This window comes from Ovis canadensis, chromosome 20 (genome assembly GCF_042477335.2).
Source record: "Ovis canadensis isolate MfBH-ARS-UI-01 breed Bighorn chromosome 20, ARS-UI_OviCan_v2, whole genome shotgun sequence".
Lineage (NCBI taxonomy): Eukaryota > Metazoa > Chordata > Mammalia > Artiodactyla > Bovidae > Ovis > Ovis canadensis.
The window spans coordinates 66590566-66617791 of NC_091264.1; the positions used below are offsets into that span (position 1 = coordinate 66590566).

Below are 27226 nucleotides of genomic sequence, written 5' to 3' on the forward strand. Positions count from 1 at the left end.
TTGTTGGCAGCCGTGCGGTTCTGTGTCGGGTGTTGGCCCAGCTGCTGCTAGAGGCCCGCAGTGTGGGTGGGGTGATGTTCCGGCCGGCTCAGTCACCTGCCTCCTGATGCTTGAGATCTGAGAGAGCGTTCTGTCATCGTGCTGCTCTCTGGGGTTGTTGAAACTTCGTCTTTCTGAATATTTGGCACATGGGACTTGCTGTACCTGAGGTTTCTGCTTGCACACACATAATACTGAGATAAATGCCTCTTAATTAAAGCTGTAATCTAACTGACAGCTGGAGATTTTCCCATATTTGCCTGGTTTTGCCTCTCACTCTATGAGACATTGATTCCTCTGAGGCCTGATAAGTTTCCAGTTCTGGTCTGCCTTTGATTTTTTAGGGTCAGCGTATTCGTTTACCAGGAATTCGTGTTGTTAGCAGCTTCCTGATATTTTTGGTTGAGTCTTGTTTTGCTGCGGCTTCTGTTCCACATGTCACTGAAGTCTAGCAGCCTTTTCTGCTCTGTTTACTCACAGATGTTTCCTAGCAGTTTATATTGTTTTAATTATCATTATTTTAACTCTTTTTCAGATTGCTTTTATTGCTTTTTCTATTTTAAAATATTATTTGATATCTTTTTCATCTTCCATATGAATTCTGAAATCAGATGGTCAGATTTGAAGAAAGAGATCCTGCCGAGGTGTTACTTGTCACCTGCCGTGTCTGTAAATTTACTGGTAGCTCTTGGGTGTCTCTTCCCCTGCAGTTCTGTGTATCTGGTCACTTGTGGGTTAGTAACTAATTTCCTGACTCAGCTCTCCTGTTAGTCATTTACTGTGAACATGAGCTTGAACAAGTTCCCTCTAGATTGTGATGGGCAAAAACATTTCGATTATGAGAGTCTATACCTAGAAATTAAATTATTGGGAAGACCCCACAAACACATTTTATATGGCCCACATTAACAGATAGTTCACAGTTTCTACTTTGAGCTGTTAGGTGTTAAATATTAAAAAGCAGAAAGTTATATGACTTTTGACCAAAAGATTTTAAAGTCAGATTTACACAGGTTTTATAGAATTTTTTACTGAGGTACAGCTGACATATTGTATTAACGGTTTTAATTTCAGTGCTTTACCTGTAACCGTTCTCTTCCTCACTTCCCTATTCAGTCTCTCCGTTGACGTTTCTTCTCCTGATTTGTTTGGAAGTGTCCATGAAGACTTCGGTCTGACTTCTGTAAGTGAGATTGTAAAGAGATGGTAGATCGAAAGTGAAGCATGTCATTGGAAACTACACAGTGGCTGCTCATAGCTCCGCCTGAGCGTCCGTTGTGGCCGCACTATTCCTGTGGCATGCTGCTCTTACTTTGGTGCTTCATTTTGTTTTGGGGAAGTTTTAGTAAAATACAATGCTGTACGCATCCCATACTTATTAGCTGAAACTTACAGCATAAGTATTTCCATCTGCCCTCTGCATCATGTCGCGCTCTAGTGCTTGAAAGGCAGGAAGGAGGCAAAGGACAGGCACCACTTCCCGGTTTTCCTCTTTAATCAGAGAAGCTCTGCTCTTCTCTGGGTTTTTTTTGGTAAGCTCCCTATTAGCATTTTATTTAAACTCAGAATTCCATGGCAAAACCGAATCACCTTTCCTATAAACTCACGTGTAAACACACGCGTGTGTTTAGGGATGACTCACACACATGCTTTGCTCTGTGTGTTAATCTAGCTGTTAAAATTCAGACTCCAGTTTTCTTGAGAATTAGCAGTGACCCTCTCCACTTGTCGTCAGCTTGAAGGGTGGTTGTGTATGTTTCTCTCACGAAAGGAAACGCGACCTAAATTCCTGCCATACATCATTTCTGCGGTTAGAAGTGTCAGCTCCTAAATAAGGATTTGTTTCATTGGAAAAAGTATAATCAAAATAATTTTTTTAAAAACACTGGTGTAGGTTTAATTACTTGTGTGACTAGGCACATAATAGTACTGTTCACAGAGAGAATTCAGGAAGAAAATAGGTCTACAGAAAGATTAAAACATCAGTTTGGGACCAGATGTGTTGAATGAGAGGTGTTCAGATGGGCTATCTAGTGGGCAGTTGGTCCCCGGGAGAGAAGTCCAGGTACAGATTTGTAGATCAGCAGTGCAAGGCCCGGGAAGGGATGAGGATTCAAGGGACAATCCTAGTGGCTAGAGAGGAGACCACGTATATAGAAATCATATTGGGGTTCAGGATTCAAGGGGAGGCCCGAAGAGAGAGCCTGGGAGCTCCAGAGAAGGAAGCTTCGAGAGGAAGCAATCCAGATGGGAAAGCGGCTGCTGGAGTGCCCGCAGGCCGGACGGGAGCCAGGGCTCGTGGGGCGTGTGGACGGCTGTGGGGCGCTGCGGGCTCTGGGCCAGGGGGGAGTGCAGGCCGTCTGGTGAGCCCAGACCACGCTCCTACCGTGAACATGAAGAGGAGGCTGGAGAAGCACATGCCGAGGCAGCTCCCTTCTCTGTGGAGGGGAGGGCTGCCCCTTTCCCGGCCTGTGGGACGGGCCCTTTTCGCTCACCTTCTCGGGCTGACACCGCCCGCTGGGCCCAGTTCTCCTCAGAGCCTGGACCCCGCCTTGAACCGCGCCTTAGCCTCCGTCTGCCTGCTCTCAGCCAGAACCCTGAGTCAGCCACACTGCCTCCTGCCCCTCTCCTGAGATTGTCCCAGATTCGGTGCCAGGCTCAGTCCCTGTGCTTGCCTCCGCTGGATGATACTGCGTTAGGTTTGGCCCCTGGGGACTCAGGTGTTTGTAGGGTCTTGTTCTGCTTCTCAGTGAGGGCAGCGTGGGAAGAAAGGGGGCTCATCTCTGGCCCTCCTCTAGCTGCTGTTCCTGACTGAAGGGCTTCACGTACCACCGTCAGGCTTGAGGGCAGCCTGATGCCCGCATCACAGGTGCTGCGGAGGGCCAGGACGGTGCCTGAGGCCATGGAGTCCTCCGTCTGCAGACCCTGCCGTGGATGGGCCACAGAGCAGGACAGAGGCGACGCGGCAGGCGGGGCAGGCCCCTGGCAGGCGGGGCGGGGGCGGTGCTTGGTGGCCGGCTCCCCAGGGAAGGCGAGTAAGGATGAACTGTGGGCCTGGGAGACCAGCTGAGATCAGATTGGCTGCAGAGGAGTCACGTGACCACATCCCAAGCGCCTCACAAGGGCCACGTGATGACGGCATGGGGCGCGGGCAGGGGTCTGGCCTCCCCAAGCCTCGCCTGCCACCCCAGTCTCACAGTGCCCATCTCACGAGGTTTGAGCATGGAACATGGAGGAGGGTAGACGACAGCCCATTTTCCTTATTTCAGCCTCCGCTTCCCATCCATAGAGTCATCCAGGTCGTTCCGTTGCTTTAAAAGCAGCGTAATAATTCTGGGCCTTTTAATTATATTTTTTGATGACCACAAAAGACAAGTAGATCACACTGTGCCAGAACTAAATAATAAGATTTTAAATAAAGACCTAGCAGTCTACACACTGCAGACACTGAATGGGATTCTTGGGTGACGTGGGCCCAGCCAGGGTGGCCCCGTGGTCTGCGCACCTGCCTTTCTGTCGCTGACCGCAGTCACCCACAAGTGCACCACAGCGAGCCCAGGACGGGTGGGAGTGTCTCCTGGGGAGGAGCTCTGCCCTTGAGTCCAGTCAGGATGTGAACCGAGGCCTCGGATTACTCACACTTATTCCGGAGAAACCTTCCCCTGAGGAGGTGGGACAGAGCCGTTCCTAGAACTTTCCTTACAAGCCAGTTCTTCTGAACTCTACGGTGAGGATTGATTCGTCAGCCTGGGGGTCTGGTCATTTTGATGTGAAATCACCGTGAGCAGCCAGAAGCCTGGGGGTGTAGCATGGCCCTCTCTGTGGCTGACTGGGCGGGCGCCCGGCTCTGTCCCCTCGCTCCCCCCAAGAGGGAGACTCCATGAGGAGGGCTGCAGCAGTCTCGTGGCTGAGGGAGCCCGTCTGTAGGCGCCATTACAGTTTTCTTCCAAGTTATGAAAAATTTACAAGTTACTGTCCAAGAATTTCAACGCTTTTTGGTAGTTATTTTTAATATTCATTTTTATAGCTATTTTGGGCGCAAAACATGTGAAGTAGAATAGAACCGCTGCTGCTGCTGCCGAGTCACTTCGACCGAGTCCGACTCTGTGCGGCCCCAGAGACGGCAGCCCACCAGGCTCCCCCGTCCCTGGGATTCTCCAGGCAAGAACGCTGGAGTGGGCTGCCATTGCTTGCTCCACCTAAGAACAGCATCTGACCCCATCTCACTGGTTTCCTGCGCTCCGTCCGTCTGCTTTCTGTACAGCTGTTAGATTTCCAAAGGAATTTGAGTTAAACATGATTTGACTTCTCAGTGTGTTAGGTGATTAGTTAGTAGAGTTACAGCTTTGTGTCACGTTTCTCTGTTACTGGGAAGAAGGAACCAAGGGAAAGTGCTGAATATCGATAGGAAACACTGAGAGACTGTAATTAGCAAGTGGTAAATGTTATCTGTTAGACTTTCAATTTGTTACTGGAAATGTAATTTTTAAAATTTTGTCTTGGTTTTAGGAACAGCGACTTTTGATAGTCCTGAGTAATTGCTGCTACCTGGAACGCCACACCTTCCTAAACATAGCGGAGCATTTTGAAAAACACAACTTCCAGGGAATAGAAAGAATAACACAGGTAATGACTTGGGAAGGGTCAGTGGTCTCGGCACCCGCTTAGTTTCAGCTGTCCCCCTGCTCCTCCCACCCCGCTTGCCCCTCCCCTGCTCTTCCACCCTCACCTCCCGGTCCGGTCTCCTCACAGCTCATCTGAAGTTAATGCTCTTCTCTTTCTCTGGAGCAAAGTCCTTACAGGGTAGAGCTGGGATATTACCCACCCAGGCTTCCCAAAACTGAGGGAAGGAAAGGAGAGAAAGGCTTCCAGAGGCACCTCGGATGCGGCTCCTTTCAGGTTAGAGCTGTCACTAGCCAACAGCAAACCCCGAGCCTGCACAATCACCTCTCCTTCCTCTCTCCTGCTCCGGGGACCGCAGCGGAGCTTCTGCGTGCCTGCCGAAGCATTTGCACAGGTGCGGTGCAGACACACACACGTGCGCACACACACATGCTCGCAGGCATAGCTCTAGGTTGCTTTGTCTTTCCCGAAAAACACGCCCCCTCCCCTCTGCAGTCCTGCATGAGGAGAACTGGACAACAATGAGTCCTGCGTAAATAAATCACTGGAGCGTTTTTGTTTCTTTTTCAATGATGTTGCACTTTGGTGTTTACATTTTTCAAGTAATCAGAAAAGGAAAAGTGAAGCAGTCTTGCTGCTATTGAAGGCTGCTTGGTTCCTGGGCGGAGCTCTCTCGGGTTTCCAAGTAAAGCAGGCTGGAGCCACTTCTGTTAATGTCAGTGTAGCTTTCTTAGTGCGAAGAACAAGATAGCGATCTTGTTAATCTTACAATCAGAAAGTGCTCTGGACGGATTGCATACTTTTCACAAATGATGGTTCCAGTTCATGAACTTGATTGGGATTTTTTTTTTAAAGATTGAAAATGTCAGAGTGGGTGGCTGTGTCTTGTTTTCCTGCCTTTTCGTAAAGATTAATCATCCTGATGAGAAATGTTGTGACTTAAGACTTAAGGGCCAAATGTCGAGTTTATTTCCAGAAAGTTTTGGTTGAGAATTGCAAGGTGTTTTCTTGCAGTAAAAAGTTAGTATTTGTAGAAAGTGGGCATTTTGTTTGCATGCAGGAATAATAATGACACTAACATTATTCCTGGAGAAGTTTTAAAAACATATGAAATGATTAGGAATTGCATATAAAAGCAGGCAAAGATTTCAGTTCAGTCGCTCAGTCATGCTTGACTCTTTGCAACACCATGGACTGCAGCATGCCAGGCCTCTCTGTCCATCACCAACTCTTGGAGTTTACTCAAATTCATGTCCCTTGAGTCGGTGATGCCATCCAACCATCTCATCCTCTGTTGTCCCCTTCTCCTCCCACCTTCAATCTTTCTCAGCATCAGGGTCTTTTCAAATGCATCAGGTGGCCAGAGTATTGGAGTTTCAGCTTCAACATCAGTCCTTCCAATGAACACCCAGAACTGATCTCCTTTAGGATGGACTGACTGGATCGCCTTGCAGTCCAAGGGACTCTCAAGAGTCTTCTCCAACACCACAGTTCCAAAGCATTAATTCTTCAGTGCTCAGCTTTCTTTATAGTCCACCTCTCACATCTGTACATGACTACTGGAAAAACCATAGCCTTAACTAGACGGACCTTTCTTGACAAAGTAATGTCTCTGCTTTTCAATATGCTGTCTAGGTTGTTTATAACTTTCCTTCCAAGGAGCAAGTGTCTTTTAATTTCATGGCTGCAGTCACCATCTGCAGTGATTTTGGAGCCCAGAAAAATAAAGTCTGACGCTGTTGCCACTGTTTCCCCATCTATTTGCCATGAAGTGATGAGACCAGATGCCATGATCTTCGTTTTCTGAATGTTGAGCTTTAAGCGACCTTTTTCACTCTCCTCTTTCACTTTCATCAAGAGGCTTTTGAGTTCCTCTTCCCTTTGTGCCATAAGGGTGGTGTCATCTGCATATCTGAGGTGATTGATGTTTCTCCCGGCAATCTTGATTCCAGCTTGTGCTTCCTCCAGCCCAGCGTTTCTCATGATGTACTCTGCATCTAAGTTAAATAAGCAGGGTGACAATATACAGCCTTGATGTACTCCTTTCTCTGTTTGGAACCAGTCTGTTGTTCCATGTCCAGTTCTAACTGTTGCTTCCTGACCTGCATATAGGTTTCTCAAGAGGCAGGTCAGGTGGTCTAGTATTCCCATCTCTTTCAGAATTTTCCACAGTTTATTGTGATCCACACAGTCAAAGGCTTTGGCATAGTCAATAAAGCAGAAATAGATGTTTTTTCTGGAACTCTCTTGCCTTTTCCAAGATCCAGCGGATGTTGGCAATTTGATCTCTGGTTCCTCTGCCTTTTCTAAAACCAGCTTGAACATCTGGAAATTCACGGTTCATGTATTGCTGAAGCCTGGCTTGGAGAATTTTGAGCATTTCTTATAAGTGGGGGTTTTCTGTTAGATCCAGTCTGTGTCAGTAAGAAGCAGAATGAAACTGACCTGCAGGTGGGTTCTTGTGTCCTTCCACGTCTTTGTCCAGGCTCTTGTGTTCTGAAACTAAGATGATTTGAGGACCTGGGGGGTCCTGTTTGTGGCACTCAGAATTTGGAATTGAATATTTTGAAAGCATTCAACTGAGCATTAAAGGAATAGACAGTAAACCAGATTTATAGTCTTTGCACTGTTTCTGGTTTCATTAGTGAATTCATTAATTTCATGAGGGCAGTGAAGTAAGATGCATTTCTTGCATTCAGGTAAAAAAGCTGCCAGCTGCCCCTTTCTCATGGTTCCCTTCTCAGCTAACATAACTGTGGAGGCCCAGATCCCAAAGCAGTCTGGGGCATTCAGGTCCCCTGAACACTGGTCACCCGTGCTCCGCTCTGTTGTCAGAGGGAAGGCCACCTCAGAGCTGCTGCTGGGCGTCCTCTCCCCTCGGAGCCCATCTCTCACAGGCCTCCCCCGAGCCGAGCGCAGGGACTCAGCCAGTTTCTCCAGGCACAGCTCCTTCTGTATTCTGTTTCACCAAGAGCGTCACTGGCCTTTTTAGTTCCCTTTATCTTACTCTTCATCTGCAAGAGTAGAATTAAGTTTTACATAAGTAATCATGCTTGTTAGGAGTTTATTAAAATTTAAGCATCATTCATCCTTTGGGGCTTGCTTCCCTGGCGGCTCAGACAGTAAAGAATCTGCCTGATATGCAGGGATACAGGCTGGATACCTGGATTGGGAAAATCCTCTGAAGAAGGGAATGGCAACCCTCTCCAGTATTCTTGCCTGAAGAATCCCATGGACAGAAGAGCCTGGTGAGCCACAGTCCATGGGCTTACAGAGTCGGACACGACTGAGCAACTAACTCGCTTTTTCACTTTTCATCCTTTAAAACTAGCATGATTTTTTTTACAGTTTTGTTTGATGAAAATAGCTCTCTGAAGTAATGAAGGAAAGTATTATTAACTCCGTTTTTCATGCAGAAAGATGCTCAGAGAGAGGGAGGTTAGCACAGCAGGCCTCCAGTTCACATTTTCTCAGGCTGAGTCCAGAGTGCCTGCTGGTCTGGCATCATACATGTGCCAAAGAAAAGGACAAAATTGTTTCTATGAGAAGACACCAGAGGAATAGGATCTGATGCTGGTTGGTTAAGTGTGTATCATTTTGAGCTTTATAAAACAGCATTAAATAATAAACATGAAACCTGTCAGCATTTCCAGATCCTCTTTCCTGACGAGCCCTGTTGGAGGCCGTTGCTGGGCTGCGCTGGGGAGCCCTGCGCGCCCGCACCGCCACGTGCGGTGCCAGCGCCTCCCGGTCTCAAGTGTTGGAAGTGTTTGTTTATCGTGCATTTTCTTTTTCTTATTATAAAAATAAGACCTCTGGACTCCCCTGGTGGGCAGTGGTTAAGAACCCATCTGCCAGTGCAGGGACCCAGGTTCAGTTCCTGGTCTGGAATGTTCCACATGCCGCAGGACAGCTAAGCCCGTGCATGCCCCAGGACTGCTGAGACTCTGGGGCCCACGCTGCGCAACACGAGGAGCCACAGCGAGAAGCCCTCGGAGCGCAACCAGAGATGGCCCACGCAAAAGCAGAGGCCCAGCACAGCCGAGAACAAGCGTGTTGTTTTTTAAGTAAAACTTAATCATTTTTTAAAAGGAGAAATACTGAAAAACCTAAAAAAGTTTTAATCACCTGTAATCCACCAAAGATAAGCTCTGTCTTATTTTAGAGTATGTAGTAATCAGTCTCTTCCGTGGGCCTGTGTCTGGACATGCCGCTGCACTGTGGAGCAGTGTTCTGAGTTCAGCTTGTGGTGAGACAGCTCTCTCTTGGCCGTTCTGTTGAGAGCACTCCTCCTCTACAAATGTGTGCCTCATGGCTTTGTAGTATGTGTTACTGCTGGATGTGCCACTGTGAAATCCTTGTTTTCACTTTTTCCTGCTGGGAACCTTCAGGTGGTTTTTGTGGCTGTCACTGAGAGGGGACGCTGGCTGCGTCACCCTCCTCCCTTCCTCGCAGTGAATTTCTGGACGTGAACTGCCGCTGCAGAGGCTCCCTCCCGGCAGACGCTGCCTGCCAGGGCTGCTGTTCAGAAGCTGCGCCCTCATGTTTGGCCGTCACTGCTGATTAGTTCTCATTTGATAGGAAACATCCCCTTGTGGTGTTTTCTTTTGCATGTCTTTCCCTGCTTAGCAGGTTAACACTTTCTCATGTGCTCATTGGCTAGAACGGTCTCTTTAAAGGGGCTCAGAGGCTGCAGGCCAGTCTCTGAGCCCTTTGAGAAGGGAAAACCAGAGCTGTATGGTTAATAAACTTTGGCTTATAATTTTATTAGTAGCTGTAATTACATAAACCCAAGGAATGACCTTTATATATATAAAAAGCTGGTTTACTCTGTGCCAGTCTTTTTAAAAGAATGATCTAATTTGCAGTTTGGATAGTTGCAGACTTTTGATCTACCCAAGAATGTTATAATTGCCGTTAAAGTCTGGCATTAAATTATTATTTTTTTTTAAGTCGAATGCCTAGAGAGAAATGGATGGGATGGGCCCCCACCCCCAGCCTCTCCTGAAACATTCACAGGCCAGGGAGGGGAGGCGTGCTTTTCTAGACATGTACACTCATTTTTACGTATTTATTGCTTACTTGGCCAGGCCGCGTCTTAGTTGCGGCATGTGAACTCTTTTAGTTTGGCATTCAATTCTTGAGTGAGGTTTTCTGTGATGCCTGTAAATCTCTTTCCAATATTTCAGCGTGAAGGTAGAGAAAGGACAGGTTTTTTTTTTAAGTCCAGGGAAACTCCTTTACAGCAAACGGTTTTAACGATTTTAGAGTCACTTGAGCCATAGACAGTATATTTTACATATTTGATTATTTTTAGCATAATTGTATATAATTTTTTTTGCTGTAATTATTCTAGTTAAAATTTTGTTGTTTTTTTAATACAACTGTCAAAGGTTACCCTCCATTTACAGTTACTACGAAATAGTGGCTCTGTTCCTCATCTTAGAGTCTTGTACAGTCCATCCTTGAGCCTCTTGAGCCTGTCTTACCCAGCAGTTTGCACCCCACCCACTGCTCCCCATAGTGGTTCTGATTATAGTGTAGTGAGTTTATTTCTATAGCGTTGGCTCAGTTAAAAGTGCTCTTTCTGTCGTCTTTGAAATGAAAATAACAGGGCTTTTTTTTCTGTTATTTTTTTTCTTTCTCAGAAGTTTAATTTTTACAAACTATTGTTACCAAAAAAGTTTTAAAAATAGTAAACTAGAAAATTTAAGTTGGAAGCATTGAAATAAAGCCATGCATTCATGTTCTGTACCCGTTTTGAGTGGGCTTCAGAGCGCTGTGTGGGAAGTGCTCTTTACTACCTGTGGCGAAGTAAGGCCTCACCTCTTTGTGGGAAAGCCGGTAAGTGCTGCTCAAGCCTACTCAGCATTCACTTACGTTGTTTCACTGTTTTCTCCACCCGCGAGTAGACGCCCTGCATGCTCCACTTGTGCATGTGAGCGGGCGCGGCCTCACTGGTGTGCCCTCCCTGTGCTCACAGGTGAGCATGGCCTCACTCAAAGATCTGGACCAGAGGCTGTTTGAAAGCTACATTGAGCTGAAGGCAGACCCCATCGTGGGCTCCTTGGAACCTGGCATTTACGCTGGCTACTTCGACTGGAGGGACTGCCTGCCCCCAACAGGTGGGTGGTTTCAGGTCCCTGGTCTCCAGGTCCATGCATCCTGAGCCGTGACTATGGGTTTGCTTCTCTTGATACATGCTTAAGATGCTTTTCTTTTTGTTCCCATTTTTTTCATATTTGCTAAGGGATTGACTTGGTTTTTAAATCTTTATTAGGTTAAACCCACTGTTTAATAGTTTGGAGTTCAGGAGACTTTAAATTATTAGTGCTTAAAATGGCTTAGAGATAATCTTAAATTCCAGAGGATAATTAATCACACCTCAGAGTGTGTGATCATCTCAGTAACACACACTTGCTTCCGGGGGTGCTTCTTGCCTGCATAGAAGCAGTAGCCAGCACTGTTCTCTGCAGTGACCTTGTGACCTCCATCGAAAAATTTACTTAAGACGTTTGATCGCTTCTACGGAAGACCCAGTTACAGTTGCCGAAGATAGGAAAGATTCAAGGAGAAGGTATGGGAGTGAAACCATCATGATCGAGCAGAGAAACTTCAGCTGCGGAAAGATGGCAGACGGTTCCGGTATCATCGTTGTGGCGTCAAGTAAATGTCACTCAGATCACTCGACAATGTGTGTTTAGAAATGACTTGTCGTTGAAGATACAGGTTGATGAGCAGACACTTGTCTCTGTGTTGGAAGTGCCGGGGAATACACAGAGCCAGGCCACCTGCTACCGAGTTGGTGCCGCCTGGTGTGACGATGGCTCTGTTCTTACTAGACGTAGGGTCTTTGGGGCGCGCGTGCTGTGCCCGTGACCTGCTGGAAAGCTGTGTTACCTTTATTTGTTCAACAGCTTGCTGTGACACCCTGCCGCCATTGCTGTGTGGCGCTTTTATTAGACGGTGGTGGCGTCATTGTTCAGATATGGTTTTTGCTTCTATTGTTGCTGCTCACATTGCTGTTCAGTCGCTCAGTCGTGTCAGATTCTCTGCAACCCCGTGGACTGCAGCACACCAGGCCTCCCTGTCCCTCACTGTCTTCTGGAGTTTGCTCAGACTCATGTCCATCGAGTTGGTGATGCCATCCAACCATCTCATCCTCTGTCGCCCTCTTCTCCTCCTGCCCTCAATCTTTCCCAACATCAGGGGCTTTTTCAGTGAGTCAGCTCTTCGCATCAGGTGGCCAGCGTATTGGAGCTTCAGCCTCGGTGTCAGTCCTTCCAATGAATATTCAGGGTTGATTTCCTTTAGGATTGACTGGTTTGATCTCCTTGCCATTCAAGGGATTCTCAAGAGTCTTCTCCAGCACCACCATTTGAAAGCATCAAGTTGTTCATATTAGGGATAATGATGCCAGAAGTATAAGCTAAGACTCAGAATCATTAAATTAGTAATGTTTATGTGATTGTAGCTATTTAATTCCTGAAGTCGTCCTCCATCACTATAGACGTTTGAGCCTTCTGCGTAAAGTCGGTCATAGTTGACCTTTCTCCCCCAAGGCCACTCATCACCTTCCTAAAGCCTCCTTCCTGTATCACCTTCTTAAATCTCCCGAATGTTAAAATTCCCGAAGTCACCGAGCCCAGGAGCTTAGAGAAAGATTGCAGACGGAGGGCTCCAGAGGCTGCTCGCAGATGACCTTGAGACCAGTGGCCCCCCCCGCCACCCCCCCCCGCCCCCCGGGAGCTGGGTTTGCTCGTGCTTACGTTCTTTTCTGTGTCCAGACTGGACGGCAGCTCACATCCCAAGTGCACCCTCTTACAGTGTGTCAGGTCTTGCCGGAAACGTGCTTAAAATTCTTGTAGTGTCTTCCAGCAAAATGTGCAGCGCAGTCAGTACTGACCCTATACCTTACTCCACGGCCTCGCCAGCCGCCCGCAGCACACAGGGAAGACCTCCCACGTCCTCCCTGCGGGGTCTTCCCATTGCCCATGTGGTCAGGAGTCCTTGGTCCTCAGGCGTCCGCTTAAGTGTCAAGACCCCAGCCGTCCACTCTGCACTTGTGACGTGGCCGCTGGAGGGTGGGTATCATGTTTTAGATGGACCCTGTGGGAATTACACGTGTTTTATGTGCAAGATAATTACCAACCAGGGAGTATCCTGTCCATTGGTTCCAGCACTGCCCTTTACATTGGTGGAGCTTCTTACAGCCCAGTCTGTGAGCTCAGGGGTAGTGGTCAGTTACCCAGGGCAGCTGATGACATACACCTTCAGTGTAAGCTCAGTTCCTGACCTCGCATGGGCAAACCTAACTCCCTGGGTGGATCACTGGTCTCAAGGTCATCTGTCAACAGCCTCTGGAGCTTTCGATCTACAGTCTTTTTCAAAACTCTCGGGCTGGGTGACTTTGGGAATCTCACCATCTGGGAGCTTTAGGAGGCAGCACAGTGCAGACGCCACGCTTCACGTTGCATTCCAGGAGCGCTGCCGGCCGGGGAGTGGGCGAGGTTAGATGAGGAGTGACGGCCAAGATCCTGATCAGTTCAGGCGACCTGTGCCGCCACGAAGGGTTATTGGGAGTTTGCAAATTCACAACCAAAATTTGGGCCCTGCTGTACCAAACTCTTGTGACAACAGTTAACCAATCCCTGGTTCACAAATAAAGGAGTTGTTGTACAGCAGGCCCTGCACATGTGTACACGCGTGTATACATGGGCACGCGTGCGCACGCTAGGTGCTTTACTCCTCGCAGTGTCAGTCGTTCGTGCACCTGTGATGCACGTGCCTGTGTATGCTCGCCTCTTAGTACTCAGTCCAGCACGTGCCTGTGTATGCTCGCCTCTTAATATTCAGTCCAGCACGAGCCTGTGTATGCTCGCCTCTTAGTACTCAGTCCAGCACGGGCCTGTGTATACTCGCCTCTTAGTACTCAGTCCAGCACGGGCCTGTCTATACTCGCCTCTTAGTACTCAGTCCAGCACGGGCCTGTCTATACTCGCCTCTTAGTACTCAGTCCAGCACGGGCCTGTGTATACTCGCCTCTTAATACTCAGTCCAGCACGGGCCTGTGTATGCTCGCCTCTTAATACTCAGTCCAGCACGGGCCTGTGCATGCTCGCCTCTTAATACTCAGTCCACCACGTGCCTGTGTATACTCGCTTCTTAATGTTCAGTCCAGCACGAGCCTGTGTATACTTGCCTCTTAGAACTCAGTCCAGCACGAGCCTGTGCATGCTCGCCTCTTAATACTCAGTCCAGCACGAGCCTGTGCATATTCGCCTCTTAGAACTCAGTCCAGCACGAGCCTGTGCATGCTCGCCTCTTAGTACTCAGTCCAGCACGAGCCTGTGCATATTCGCCTCAATACTCAGTCCAGCTCAGTCACGCAGTTGTGTCCGACTCTTTGCGACCCCATGAACCGCAGCACGCCAGGCCTCCCTGTCCATCACCAAATCCCGGAGTTTACCCGAACTCATGTCCATCGAGTTGGTGATGCCATCCAGCCATCTCATCCTCTGTCGTCCCCTTCTCCTGCCTTCAATCTTTCCCAGCGTCAGGGTCTTTTCAAATGAGTCAACTCTTCACATCAGGTGACCAAAGTATTGGAGTTTCAGCTTCAGCATCAGTCCTTCCAGTGAACATTCAGGACTGATCTCCTTCAGAATGGACTGGTTGGATCTCCTTGCAGTCCAAGGGACTCTCAAGAGTCTTCTCTAACACCACAGTTCAAAAGCATCAATTCTTTGGTGCTCAGCTTTCTTCACAGTCCAACTCTCACATCCATACATGACCACTGGAGAAACCATAGCCTTGACTAGACGGACCTTTGTTGGCAAAGTAATGTCTCTGCTTTTGAATATGCTGTCTAGGTTAGTTATAACTTTCCTTCTGAGGATTAAGCATCTTTTAATTTCATGGCTGCAGTCACCATCTGCAGTGATTTTGGAGCCCCCAAAAATAAAGTGCCACTGTTTCCACTGTTTCCCTATCTATTTGCCATGAAGTGATGGGACCGGATGCCATGATCTTAGTTTTCTGAATGTTGAGCTTTAAGTCAATTTATTACAGTTGTCTAAATTTCAGCTGTCTTAAGACAAATCCTCGTTCCCTCCGGAGGGTCGGGGAGGGTTGGCCAGGACCTCAGGCTCTGAACCCCCCGAGCTCCTGTTGCTCTGACTACTCACAGCCCCACACGTTCCACGATACAGCCCAGCGTGAACTAGCCGTCTGGGCGGCGCTGAGGCCCCTGCGTCCTCTCGTGTCTCTCGTGCCTCCAGCCACCCTGGGGTCCGTGGGCGTGCTGGCCTTGGTGCTCTGCAGAGCGCTTCCAGGCTGGTCCCGCTCCTGGGAGAGACGCCCCCCCCTGCCCTGCCGTCCTCCCCCTGTGGTGAGCGGCCCCCAGCCTCCTCCTGCAGCCCCTGTGCTGGGAATGGCCCTGGACGCTGGCTCCCCCTGGGGTTGCCAATCTTTGTTCAAACTCCAAGATTCCATCCCCTCGAGCAAGCTGACTGGTGCCTTCAGCATCCACTCTGCGGTCTGCCCTCTGCTCTGAGCGTCAGGCCTCCCTCCTCTGTGGACAGATGTCCCCCCGCCCGGACTCTCCTGCACCTTCCTCACCCCTCGGGTCGGCCGCCAGGGTGCCGCTCCTCCTCGGACCCTAGTTCTGTCCCCACCGTGCCGGTCCCTGCAGGGTGCCCCGTGCCACTGCAGGGCCGCACTGTCTGCCTGTCCCCAGCCCTTCGCCTGTCGGCAAAGCCCATCTGTCACCCCTGCTCCAACCCTTCAGGCCCCCTCCCTCCCCAGGCTGAGACCTTGGCTCATGGGCACTGCTCCTCCCGCTCCGGGCTCCTCCCACGCCGCCTCCAGGCAGCCAGGGCCTCTCCTGGTTCCCGGGCCGCACCTCCCTGCCAAGGTCCAGTCGCACAGTGGGAATTCGTGGCTCAGAGTCTGAGCAAACGTGGGTCATGCCTCAGTTTATCTTTCGTGTATTTGTTCTGTGGTTCAGCAGTGATTTTTCTCAGTTGTTTTTCGATAGGAAAGTAAATTGTGTGATGTTCTCATTTCCATTAATCTTCTTGTTCACTTTTTAATAGGGTCTCCCTGCTGCCAGGTGTGGACCGACTCAGTGTGGGTCCTTCTCTGCCCCTCACGTCTTCCCAGCCCACAGTGTGAGTGGTAGTTACCAGGGAGCTTTTTGCACAAGCTGAGGTGCTGCTGGCCTGTGGCATGGAGGCCCTGGTGCTCTCTTTCAGGCAAGCACCCTCTCCTCAGCATGCACGACACCACTGCGCCGTCCGCCCGTCACGTGCCATTCCTCTGGCGCCGAGACGCTTAGAGACCAACACCGCCTTTTACAGACTCTTCTGAGCTGTATCGAGTCCTGTTCTCTGCAGTTTTGACTGGATCCCCAGCTGAACCTCAGTCTCTCATAGTCACAGAGGGACTTTTTGTTTCTTTAAAGTTGACTGAAGTTTTGAGACCAAGCTGAGCAGCCACAGTAGTTTGACTTTAGTCTTCCAAAAGAATTTCAGTTACCTTAGTATTATCTTTAGAATTTTCATCTCCAATTTCATTTTTCATTACAGAGCTGAATTTTGCAAATCATATAGGTACCTGTATATTGCTGTAGTTAGAAATAAATTTAGTTTCTGACACTGTAGTAATTTTTTAAAGAATCCAGTTGATCACCTCTCTAATTATATATATGTCAGGAAGGGCTATTCTGGTTAGTTCTGAGTCACTTACCTGACTCTCATTTTCCTGTTATCCTCAGTTATTAAGAGCTCTGAGTATTTGTGTTTGTTTTAGCTCAATTAAAAATAATCTCATTTACAAGTACACTTGAAAGTTTAAATCTTAAAAACATACTAAATAAGAGAAGTAATCTTTCTTTAAATTGTCACTTAAATATTTGTTTTCTATCTAGAACATGTATGTTTACATATATTCATAAAGGGAATAGATTAATATAAAATCAACCATTTTTAAATAAGTACTTGACTGATTTTTATCTCAAAATGCTTTCCTGTTAACTGCAGTCATTGGAAGTATCGGGGGAGGGAAGACATCTGTGTGGTGGATGCTGTGAGTGTGGGGGGGCCAGGTGGCCGGGGAGGGCAGCCGGCTCGTGTGGGATGCCGGGCGCTTCCCTTGTTCACTGTGGATCCCGCGTGCGGAGGCAGAGGCCAGCCTGCAGTCGGCGCTCTTCATCCTGCTTGGTCGCCTCTCCTGCCGGTAAAGGCATTCCCACTGCTGTGTGAAGAGTGTCTTGATTGCCTCTCGTGTGTCTCCTTTTCGCCAGCACTTTTCTCCTAATACTCTTTTGTGATTTAACCAGATCCTTGTGTTCCAGTGAGCTAACGGCACTAACCTCAAGTGAAGAGCACAGGCGGGGGGCAGGCTGCCTGCCGTCTGTCTCATCAAAGCAGCACCTCCTGGGAAACACCCATCTCACTCCTTGTTAAACTGTGCACACCCCTAGGGAGAATCCTTTCCTGGAGCATGTGGGGAGGTTTACTAAGTGCTGGGATAGCTCCTTGGATCCTCCTAAGAGAGGAGTAGTCGTGTCCTGTGTCGGAGGGGCAGAGAGGAGGGATTGTCACCCATCGCTGCCTCAGCCTGCATGAAGCAAAGGCAGGAAACACCATTAGAATCTCTGGGCCCAGAACTTATGAAGGACAGTCGTCTCTCCTGACCTCACACTAATCACAGGATAAGACAGAGGCACCAGCAGGCGGGGCCACGGGGGCCGTGGGGGCCGAGTGAGCCCAGCCCTCGCCAGCTCCTCCTGCAGGTAGCTACTCTGCCCTCTCGCTGCCTCCCACAGGCAAGGCGGGGAGTGGAGAAGAAGGGGACAGATTCCCCCAGAGGTGGACAAAGACTCTCCTCCCTCCCCCGGGGAAGCCCCTCTCGGAACCCAGCAGCGCCGGGAGGCACCTTTCTCCTTAAACCCAATCTCCAGGCTTAAACCCCAGGCTGGCTCCAGGCATGCCGGCAAAAGATACGAGCTGAGCTCAGCAAAGAGAGAGTTTATTTTGTCCCATTAATAAAGAAGAGGAGTGATTTCAGCATCCAAATATTAGCTCCTGTTTCTAATGAGATACCCCAGCCAGCCATTCAAGGGCCAGTCCACAGCGCATGCGGAACTAGACAGGGCCTCGGCAGTGTCTGCCCTGCACACCCAGGGCCGCTCCCTCCCCCGCCTCGTCCCCACTGTCTCCAGGCCTCCCTCTGTGCCGTCGCCCTCCTGGGTGCCAGTGGAGAGAAAGCCTGCCTTAGTACATTCCTCCATCGGTTGGCTGCTTAGTGAGAAACACCTTGGCATAAATTACTCAAGCTGGAGGTAACAGGGAAAACACACGTTAAGTAAAATGCTAACTTACAGTTTGGCTTTTACCCTAATAGGTATTTTCAACAGGATATCAGATTGAATTATCTTTTAATTCAGTTTAATGTTGAAGAAGAGAATTTTGGTTGATTAAATAAGAAAACAGTTACCAAAAACACGATGTGAGCTATTCGTTTAGAAGTAATTAGATCATTACAAAGTAGGTGTCACCCAAAGGCCTCCGAGTGTCAGCCCACCTCTCCCGATTCACTCTGAATGCCGAGCCTCACGGAACCCTGAGGGCGCCTTGATGAGCATCCCTTTTCCGGTGCTGCTTGTTAGGCCCTGTGCCGTCTGCTCTCGCCTCTGGCGTGGCACCCGAGTGGCAGTGCCCACTGGCCTGCCGCACTCCTGACCGCCCTCCACAGGTCTCCCGTGCCCTGCGCGCGGGCCAGCCTGCCGCCTTACTGATTCTGCTTTTAACCGAAAGAGCCCAGTTGAGTGAATTCTACCTTTGGAGAGACATCCAACTCAGTGGTCTTTCCTGGTGCTGAACTCAGAGTAGTATTATCAGTTCCTTGAACTGTTTTTCTTAATTTCATTTTAAAAATACTGTCAGGAAGATTTTAATAAATCTGTATTCCGTCTGCTTACAGGAGAAGAGCAGTTTTACATTTTCCAAAGGAGGATGACCTGGTCCTCTCTTCTCAAACCGCACTTTCACTGTTCCCCTTTCCTTTTCTCCCGCCGTTCTTCCTTTTTTATGAGCAGCTCACTGCATCACTGTCAGGGAGGTGAGACCATGCAGCGCTTTGGACAGTTGGCTGCAGAATGTCTGCCAAGCATTTTCAGTAAAGCTAAGTGTTGGCTCTGATGCTATTCAATGTGAAATGTATTAACCTTGAGATGACCTATGGCCTACATACTTTCGTCATTGCATGTATTATCTACTGAAGTATTTATTTTATTATGTCTTAAACTGATAGCTATTTGGCACCAGGGAAAATTAATGTGCTGTTGTGCAAAAGGCCATTGTTTGAACTTGTTTTGGACATTCCTAGAGGTTGATCACAGCAGAACAGGGAAGCGCAGAGCTGACTTCGTGGCGGCTTCAGCAGCCCTGAGCCCACGGCCAGTCCCCCGCCCTCTCTGGATGAAGGGTCATTTCATCCACACACGGATCAGATAAGGATGATGTCTTTGAAAAGACAATCTCAGTGCTATTATCAGATCTGGAAAAAAATGTAACAATCCATTAATTTTATCAAATATCCAGTTGCATAGGAAAGAACCTTTTGTATTCTATTACAGGTTAATCACTAGAGGGATGGTGCCTGTAAGCTTAGATTGTACATGGCTCATCTCTGAGAATTTTGCCTCCCAGGTCATGAGCATCAAGCTAATAAAATGCTTTGGTGTAACTCACAGGAAGCCTCCTGACCAGGCCCCCTGCGAATGGCTGCAGGGAAGGAGGAATTCACACAGGCCCTCTGGAGGCTGGCAGGGACAGGGAGGTGTTTGGCTGTACTCCCTCCCCTTCCAGTGCAGAAGGAGCCTGCATCCTGACTCAGGCAACAGGGTTCTTTGGGGCATGAGCCCACCATCCTCTCGGTTTGCCAGCTTTCCGAATAAAGCCACGTTCCTTGTCCTGACAGCTCACCTCTCGATTACTGGCCTGTTTTGCAGCAAGCAGTCTGAGCTTAGACTCGGGAACACAGTCAGTGTCCATTCTCATAAAAGTTCTTTAGACAGTGCGGTCAGATCAGGGTTTCTGTCAAGGTCTGTGTGTTGCTTTTACTCATCTCTGAAGTAATTTTTCCCATCTCTAGGGTCTTTTCAATCCTAAAGGAAGTCAGTCCTGAATATTCATTGGAAGGACTGATGCTGAAGCTGAAACTCTTAATACTTTGGCCACCTGATCCAAAGAACTGACTCACTGGAAAACCCCCCGATGCTGGGAAAGATTGGAGGCAGGAAGAAAAGGGGGTGACAGGTTGAGTTGGTTGGATGCATCACCAGCTTGATGGATGTGAGTCTGAGCAAGCTCTGTGAGTTGGTGATGGACAGGGAAGCCTGGCGTGCTGCAGTCCGCGGGGTCGCACAGAGTCGGACGTGACCGAGCGAGTGAACTGACTGATGGCCTTCCCTTCAGCTTGCTTGTCGAGTGACTCGTGGCTCTGCGGGCGGGCCGTGGCTCTGTGGATGCTCTCATTTTCTGGAGCTTCCATATGGCTTCCTCCTTGTGCAAGCGGCATGTTTCTCTGCTCCTTGTGTTTCCAAACTTAACGATTAACGAAGTTTTATCAGTCTCAGGCTTGATTTTTGGATTTCGTCACCAGAGTCCATAATGTTTGATTGTCTCCCTGTTTGTGATGTTAAGATTGAAAACTGGATTCAAGTGTTATCAGCTCGCTCCACCCTTTAAAACGGTCAGACTTTTCATCTAATAGTTTTAGCACCATTGGTTAATTGTTGCCATGATCCTTTTTTTCCTAGTTGTTCAGTCACGGAGTTGTGTCCGACTCTTTGCAACCCCGTGGACTGCGGCACACCAGGCTTCGCTGTCCGTCACCATCTCCTGGAGTTTGCTCAAGCTCATGTCCATTGAGTTGGTGATGCCATCCAACCATCTCATCCTTTGTCATCCCCTTCTCCTCCTGCCTGCAGTCTTTCCCAGCATCAGGGTCTTTTCCAGTGAGTCATCTCTTCTTGTCAGATGGCCAAAGTATTGGCCTTATTTCCTTGGAGATTGCAAACTAATGATTGGTAGCTGGAGCATGAAATTAAAAAATAAAAAATTTCATCAGCGATTCAGTTACTCTGAAGTCCAGTTCATACAGGAAAGGCAGGGTAAACCTTGATTTCACTCTCTAATTCGTTTTCAGAGTGAGTTGGTTCCCTCACCATTTTTTTTAAAGGTAATGAAGATGTTTTCTAATTATCACGGCTTGAGCATATTTTTCTAACTCCGCTTGAGCATATTTAAGTGAGTTTCAATTCATCATCATAGTGCTGCTGTTTTAGTAATCAAACTGTCCCCTTTCTGGCTGGGAGTCTGCACAGGGGCTCAGGGCCCTGCCTGGTTTCTGTGTCCAGGCCACACCCACTGCGTACCCTCTCTTCCTGGATGTTCAGCCAGCCGTCAGTCGGGAATGAAATGACAGGAAATGGGGGAAAACTTCCCTCTGTCAAACTTGTCCTACTCTCTCTACGTGTGCATCGCCCTCCCTGGAACCCCCCTTGCCTTTGGCGACCCCTTTCGCTCCCGTTAGTCCGCACCCGGAAGTCCTGCACAACTGGACGAGCACTGCGCTCCTTTGCTTGCTTAAGTCCCGGCAGTGCCATCGCTTCCGCTCAGTCGCATCAGCTGGCCCATTCCTTAAGCACAGGTTCCTGCCTGTCAGGTCCTGCCAGGCTGTGTCTCCTCTGGTGTTGGGGAAACCGCGTGGACGTCTCATAATTGTCCCTGCGGAACTTCTGTTCCTGGGTCTTGTGAACAGTGTCGGAGGTTCTTTCATTCACTTCGCCTGATTCTGTCCAATTACGACCAAGAGTCATTTTCTAAAGCGTGTGTGCGCCGTGGGAGATGGCGGGGGCCCTCATGCACATCCTGCCCTTTGGGCACTCCTTTATGCTTCCCAGCTGCTCGTCGCCTCCTGTGATCTTGGCTGCTGTGAGCTCAGTGCACGCTCTGAACTTACAGGTGCCTGTCTGCAGATGGCTCTGGGGGAGGAGTTTGAAAGGGCGCCAAAGGGTCTGCCCCGGCTCTGCTCTCCAGCTCAGCGCACGACCTGGAGGCTGGCGGGAGCTGTGGCCCAGCGTGCTGAGCCGACAGCGGCCCCTCCGTTTATCCACAAGCCCAGCCCAGGAGCAGGCGGGCACCCCCACGCGTCCATGGGGCGGACACTGCGGCTCAGCCCAGGAGCACTGGCCCGTCACTGAGCACCTGGCCTGGCTGTTGCAGCCACGCTGCCTTCGCTCAGACTCCTCCTCAGAGCCAAAGGCGCGTGCCTGTCCTCCTGGCGCTGCTCGGCGCGGGCACAGGTTTCCTTGGCGCACTGTGCTGCCCCTGTACTCGGGGGCACGGGGTGCATGAGTAGCGTGGTAGGAAGACAACTCCAAGTTGTTGCTCTGACCTGAAACTGGTGGCCAGCGCTCGCTTTCCCAGTCGTTTAAAACATGCACCACAATAGAAAGGTGAGGTTCAGATGATTCCAGCTGTTGTATTTTGACTGTCTAACAAATTAGGTCACCGCCAAAGTGTTTTAGTAAATTAGTGGTGAACAGACTGAAGGACTGAAGTCACAGTAGTGAAACTGAGGACAGACCGTGGCTAAAGGAAACCCAGGAAGCTTCTGGTGCACGGGTGTGCGTGTGTGTGTGTGTGCACGGTCTCCTCTCTTTACTGACAGTCGTTGATGACATGATGTCGTTGTCACCTCTCCCACAGGACTAGTGAGCCTTGTCAGCACACCACTTCCACCTCCCAAGACAGCCTTACCTCCAACCGTGGTGCAGACGTTTTGATTTCAAAGGGAGCAGGAGAAATTAGGGAGCAGCCATGGGTAGACAGGTCTGAAGACGCGGTGCGGAAAGGGTAGAAAGACGCTAAGGACAGAACTTTCTTCACCCCCGTGCTCGCTCCTGCTGCCTGTGTTCCCTCGCCTGCCGTCCTGCAGTTTCTGCTGTGAACTCCCCGTTTCCCTTTGGTTTCTGGAGTGGGGTGGGTCAGTCAGGGCCTCCAGTTGCTGCCTTCTAGGCAGAGCTGCTCTCCTCTGTGCAGGAACAGCGGTGACTGTTTCTGGAGGGTTTGCTATGAACCCCAGAGTGTGCCGTGTCATTTAAGTTGTCATCCGTGTGCCTTCCCCACCGCGGGCTGGGGGAGAAGAGCCCCGAGCCTCTGCTAGCTCGGCTTCAAGGCTTCCCACGCTCAGGTCTCTCGCAGGGCGTGCTCAGGGATGCCTCTTCACCCTCGCTTGGCATTTCCAGCCCTTCCTCCTCCGCAGGACTGGCCTTTGCAGCCTGGCCCGGAGTCTCGTGCACCTGGGGAGTGTTGTTACCTGCATGTACTGCACGCTCGGAAACTGCCAAGTTCGCTGGTTCCAGCAGAGCACGCGCGCCTGCCAGGTTTTGTGAGAACACCAAACCAGAGAGTGGTCTTTGGATGTCTCACCTCTGACCTGTCACAGCTGGACCAGAAATGCCAGCTCTCTGTGTCTCTCCCAATTCCAGCTGACCTTTCGTGACTGTCTTCTCTTAATAATGAGCCAAGAAAGCCAGCCCCTGACTGTTCTGAGTATAGCTTAACAGTTAGCCATTTTGATGGCTCTGTATTCTTCACATGCTGGTGGAAATCTTGTGAGTGTGTGTTTTAAAGCAGCATCTCGAGAATTTCCTGGGAGCCCACGATAGAACGGAGACATCCAGGCCAGCCTCCCTCCCTAAAGCCGAGGCTGCATGGCTGGCAGAAGCAGGGCTGCTGTGCGTCTCAGCTCCTTGGCGCCCCGGCGCCCCGGCAGCCGCCTGTCTCCGCCACTCAGGTGGGGCGCGGGACAGCTTGCCCTGCGGTCAGCCGGGGATCAGGCGTCGGGGACAGGGCGGGTGCCCTCCGCAGGAGCCAGTGGGAGAGACTGAATGAAGCCTTCATGTTGTGCGGGAAGGCACTTGAGTAAGAGTTTTCTTTTGGATCATTCTACTTCAATTTTCTGTCAATATCTCATACTAATAATCGAAGCGTTTGAGTGACAACCGAAGTCTATTCACAAGCATGATACATTTGAAAACGCAGTTTCCAGCTTTGCCGTTGCTTTCATCGCCGATTGCAAACGGTGTGACGGCCTGTGGTGACAGCAGCAGGGCCTGAGACGGACGTGGAGTGCGTGTCACTCTGAGCAGGTTTGTGTATTGACGGACGTGGAGTGCGTGTCACTCTGAGCAGGTTTGTGTATTGAAGGAGAGGTGATGGTAGGCTTTATGAAACCACAAAGACAGTTTCAGGGACTTCAGATGTGATGGAAATGAAAGGTACACACCTTCTTACATTGCACGGTTGGGCTGTATTAGTGAAAAGAAAAATCTGTGTATATTCTCAGACTTTTTTCTCTCTTTCCCTTTGTGCTGTGGCTTTTTCATCTTATGCTAAGGAAAACAGGTGCAGAAATCCATTTTTCTTTAAACTAGAGCAGATGCTCCTTTGGACATATTCATGGGCCCATATCCACCGAGACGGCACGTAGACTGCCCCCGACATGGCTGTTTGGGATGCAGGGTCGCTCTGCTCTCCCCGGGAGAAGGCTGGCAGAGGCAGCGGTGTGCTTGGCAGTGGCCGACTCCCTCCCAGGACATCCCCGAGGGGAGCGTCTCTGCACCAGCAGACAGCATCTCCACTGCAGCTCTGTCTGAAGTAACTGGAAGCTGGAGACCAGTCAGTGCCCACAGCGTGGAATGGGCATGTGAGCATGATGTGCTCGTCCAGGCAGGGAGACCTATCCCACCCAAGGCCAGGCCATGACGTTGAAGAGAGCCTGGAGGGCGGCGCCCTGCTGTGTGTTCCCTCCTCTGCTGGGGAGCGCGGGCAGCAGGGCGATCTCCCAGTCCTGAGCCCACAGGGACGAGGTGCAGGAGTGCCTGCGGGGAGCAGGCTGCCGCGTCTCCGTCAGGATGCTGGTACATGTGTGTGTGGGAAACACAGGATTTGTGTGCTTTCCTCGACGCGAGTTCTGCTTAATTGGAGAAAAGGGGACAACTCCAACTTGCAGACGGAGGAACCTTGCCAGCGGAACGGCACAGTCAGCAAATAACCATCGGCGCTGTTTCCAGGCTCACTTGCCACGTGGAGCTTGGCACTCTCTCAGCTCTGATAGCTGCAAGGTCAAGGTCTCCACTGCAACCAGCCAGGCCTGCAGCCCCTCCTCACAATTACGCTTCTCCATACACCGACTCCAGAGATTCCCTTCTGATACAAATGAAGACGAAGCGCTAGGTCAGTTCCTGGCTTTCATGTTTTTTCTGCCTCTGATTTTATTACAACTCCTCTGTCTTCGATTCCAAGGCCTTTTCTTTGGTTTAATAGCAGAAACGTGGCCTAGTTGTCCCTTACTTCTTACACTGTGGGTGGAACCCAGTCCTGAGAGTGGGCACTGTGTGCTCTGCTCACCATGCCAGCTCCAGCACTGGGGGCAGAGCTGCTGAGGGCCAGGCTGCCTGCAGTGGCCGCACATGTGCGTCCTCGGCCGTGGCCGTGGCGTAGACGGCGGGGCTGCCGTCCCGACCCAGGCTGTCCATGTGCGTCCTCGCCCGTGGCTGTGGCCGTGGCGTAGACAGCAGAGCTGCCGTCCTGACCCAGGCTGTCAGGCTCCAGAGCTGTGGTCTGCTGTCTGGCTTCCCTCACAAGCATTTATTAGTTTGATTTCCTCTGAGGTCATTCTTGCTGAGGGCTGGGGCGGGGCTCCTGGAGACTGTGAACCTGAAGATTCTGCAGACCTTTATGAAGTAAGTCTATAACTGTGACACCTCACAGTGTGAAGCAAAGCGTGTCTGTGCAGAGCGTTAGTTCCATTGTCTTGTCACCTTTATATTTTTAACTTTTAATTGAAGGATGATTGCTTTATAATGTTGTGTTGGTTTCTGCCATGCAACAACGTGAATCAGCCACAAATATACACGTGTCCCTCCCCACTTGCGCCTCCCTCCCACCCCAGTCCCACTTGCCCCTCTTGGTTGTCACGGAGCACCGAGCCGAGCTCCCTGGGTCACACAGCAGCTCCCCACTGGCTGTTTCACACGGGGCCGTGTATAGTGTCAGCGCTGCTCTCGGTCCGTCCCACCCTGCCCTTCGCCCGCTGTGTCCACAGTCTGTCCCCCTCGTCCGTGTCTCTGTTCCTGCCCTGCAAGTAGACCCGTCGGCGCCGTTCTTCGAGATTCCATATCGATGATTGATGAGCAGTGGCTGCCTGCGCTTCACCCCACTCTGTGTGACAGGCTCTGGGTTCATGCACCTCAGTCCACCTGGCTCCGTCACGTCCCTGTTCTAGGTGAAGTTGCCTTCTGATGGAAACATGGTTTTCCTGCCAAAAGAAGACATTGAAACAAATAGAATTGATTTATGTTGGTGTTATATTAATTATATTTTTATACCTTAAGTCTAAAATTCAGTATCAGTTTTGAATGTTGAAACTGATAGTTCATCCTAAATGTATCGTGTTCTGTACTATTTTAGGTTAGAATAAGTTCACAGACTATTTTGCACATCAGATTCTGACTTTCAAATCGGAGAGAATGTGACTCCCTTGCCTGTATTGGAATCTTCAAAGGTACAGTTTGTCTCTGAAGTTTATGAAAGCTGAACTCTTATGAATATAAATCCTCTTTAGTTCAGTTCAGGCGCTCAGTCGTGTCCGACTCTTTGCAACCCCATGATTCACAGCACGCCAGGCCTCCCTGTCCATCAAGTCGGTAATGCCATCCAGCCATCTCATCCTCTGTCATCCCCTTCTCCTCCTGCTCCCAATCCCTCCCAGCATCAGAGTCTTTTCCAGTGAGTCAACTCTTTGCATGAGGTGGCCCAAAGTACTGGAGTTTCAGCTTTAGCATCATTTCTTCCAAAGAAATCCCAGGGCTGATCTCCTTTAGAATGGACTAGTTGGATCTCCTTGCAGCCCAAGGGACTTCCAAGAGTCTTCTCCAACCCCACAGTTCAAAAGCATCAATTCTTCCGTGGTCAGCTTTCTTCACAGTCCAACTCTCACATCCATACATGACCACTGGAAAAACCATAGCCTTGACTAGACGGACCTTTGTTGGCAAAGTAATGTCTCTGCTTTATAATATGCTATCTAGGTTGGTTATAAATTTTCTTCCAAGGAGTAAGCATCTTTTAATTTCATGGCTGCAGTCACCATCTGCAGTGATTTTGGAGCCCCCAGAAATAAAGTCAGCCACTGTTTCCACTGTTTCCCCATCTATTTGCCATGAAGTGATGAGACCAGATGCCATGATCTTCGTTTTCTGCATGTTGAGCTTTAAGCCAATTTTTTCACTCTTCACTTTGACTTTCATCAAGAGGCTTTTTAGTTCCTCTTCCCTTTCTGCCATAAGGGTGGTGTTATCTGCGTATCTGAGGTGACTGATATTTCTCCCGGCAATCTTGATTCCAGCTTGTTTCTTCCAGCCCAGCGTTTCTCATGATGTACTCTGCATCTAAGTTAAATAAGCAGGGTGACAGTATAAAGCCTT

General features: G+C 49.7%; 1 protein-coding gene across 8 annotated transcripts in view; it reads left to right on the forward strand.

Annotated features, from left to right (window-relative positions):
• EXOC2 (exocyst complex component 2) overlaps positions 1 to 27226 on the forward strand; it is a 123903-nt gene that overhangs the window by 79901 nt on the left and 16776 nt on the right. For 7 of the 8 annotated variants that reach the window (XR_011251321.1, XR_011251322.1, XM_069563873.1 and 4 more), the window contains exons 21-23: positions 1156 to 1222; positions 4549 to 4665; positions 10646 to 10787. Coding sequence is in view for 5 of the 8 variants with exons in the window: in XM_069563873.1 (XP_069419974.1) it covers positions 1156 to 1222; positions 4549 to 4665; positions 10646 to 10787 (326 nt within the window). In the remaining 3 variants the exon portion in view is untranslated. The remainder of the gene's footprint in view (positions 1 to 1155; positions 1223 to 4548; positions 4666 to 10645; positions 10788 to 27226) is intronic. The other variant, XR_011251323.1, reaches the window with a different exon arrangement.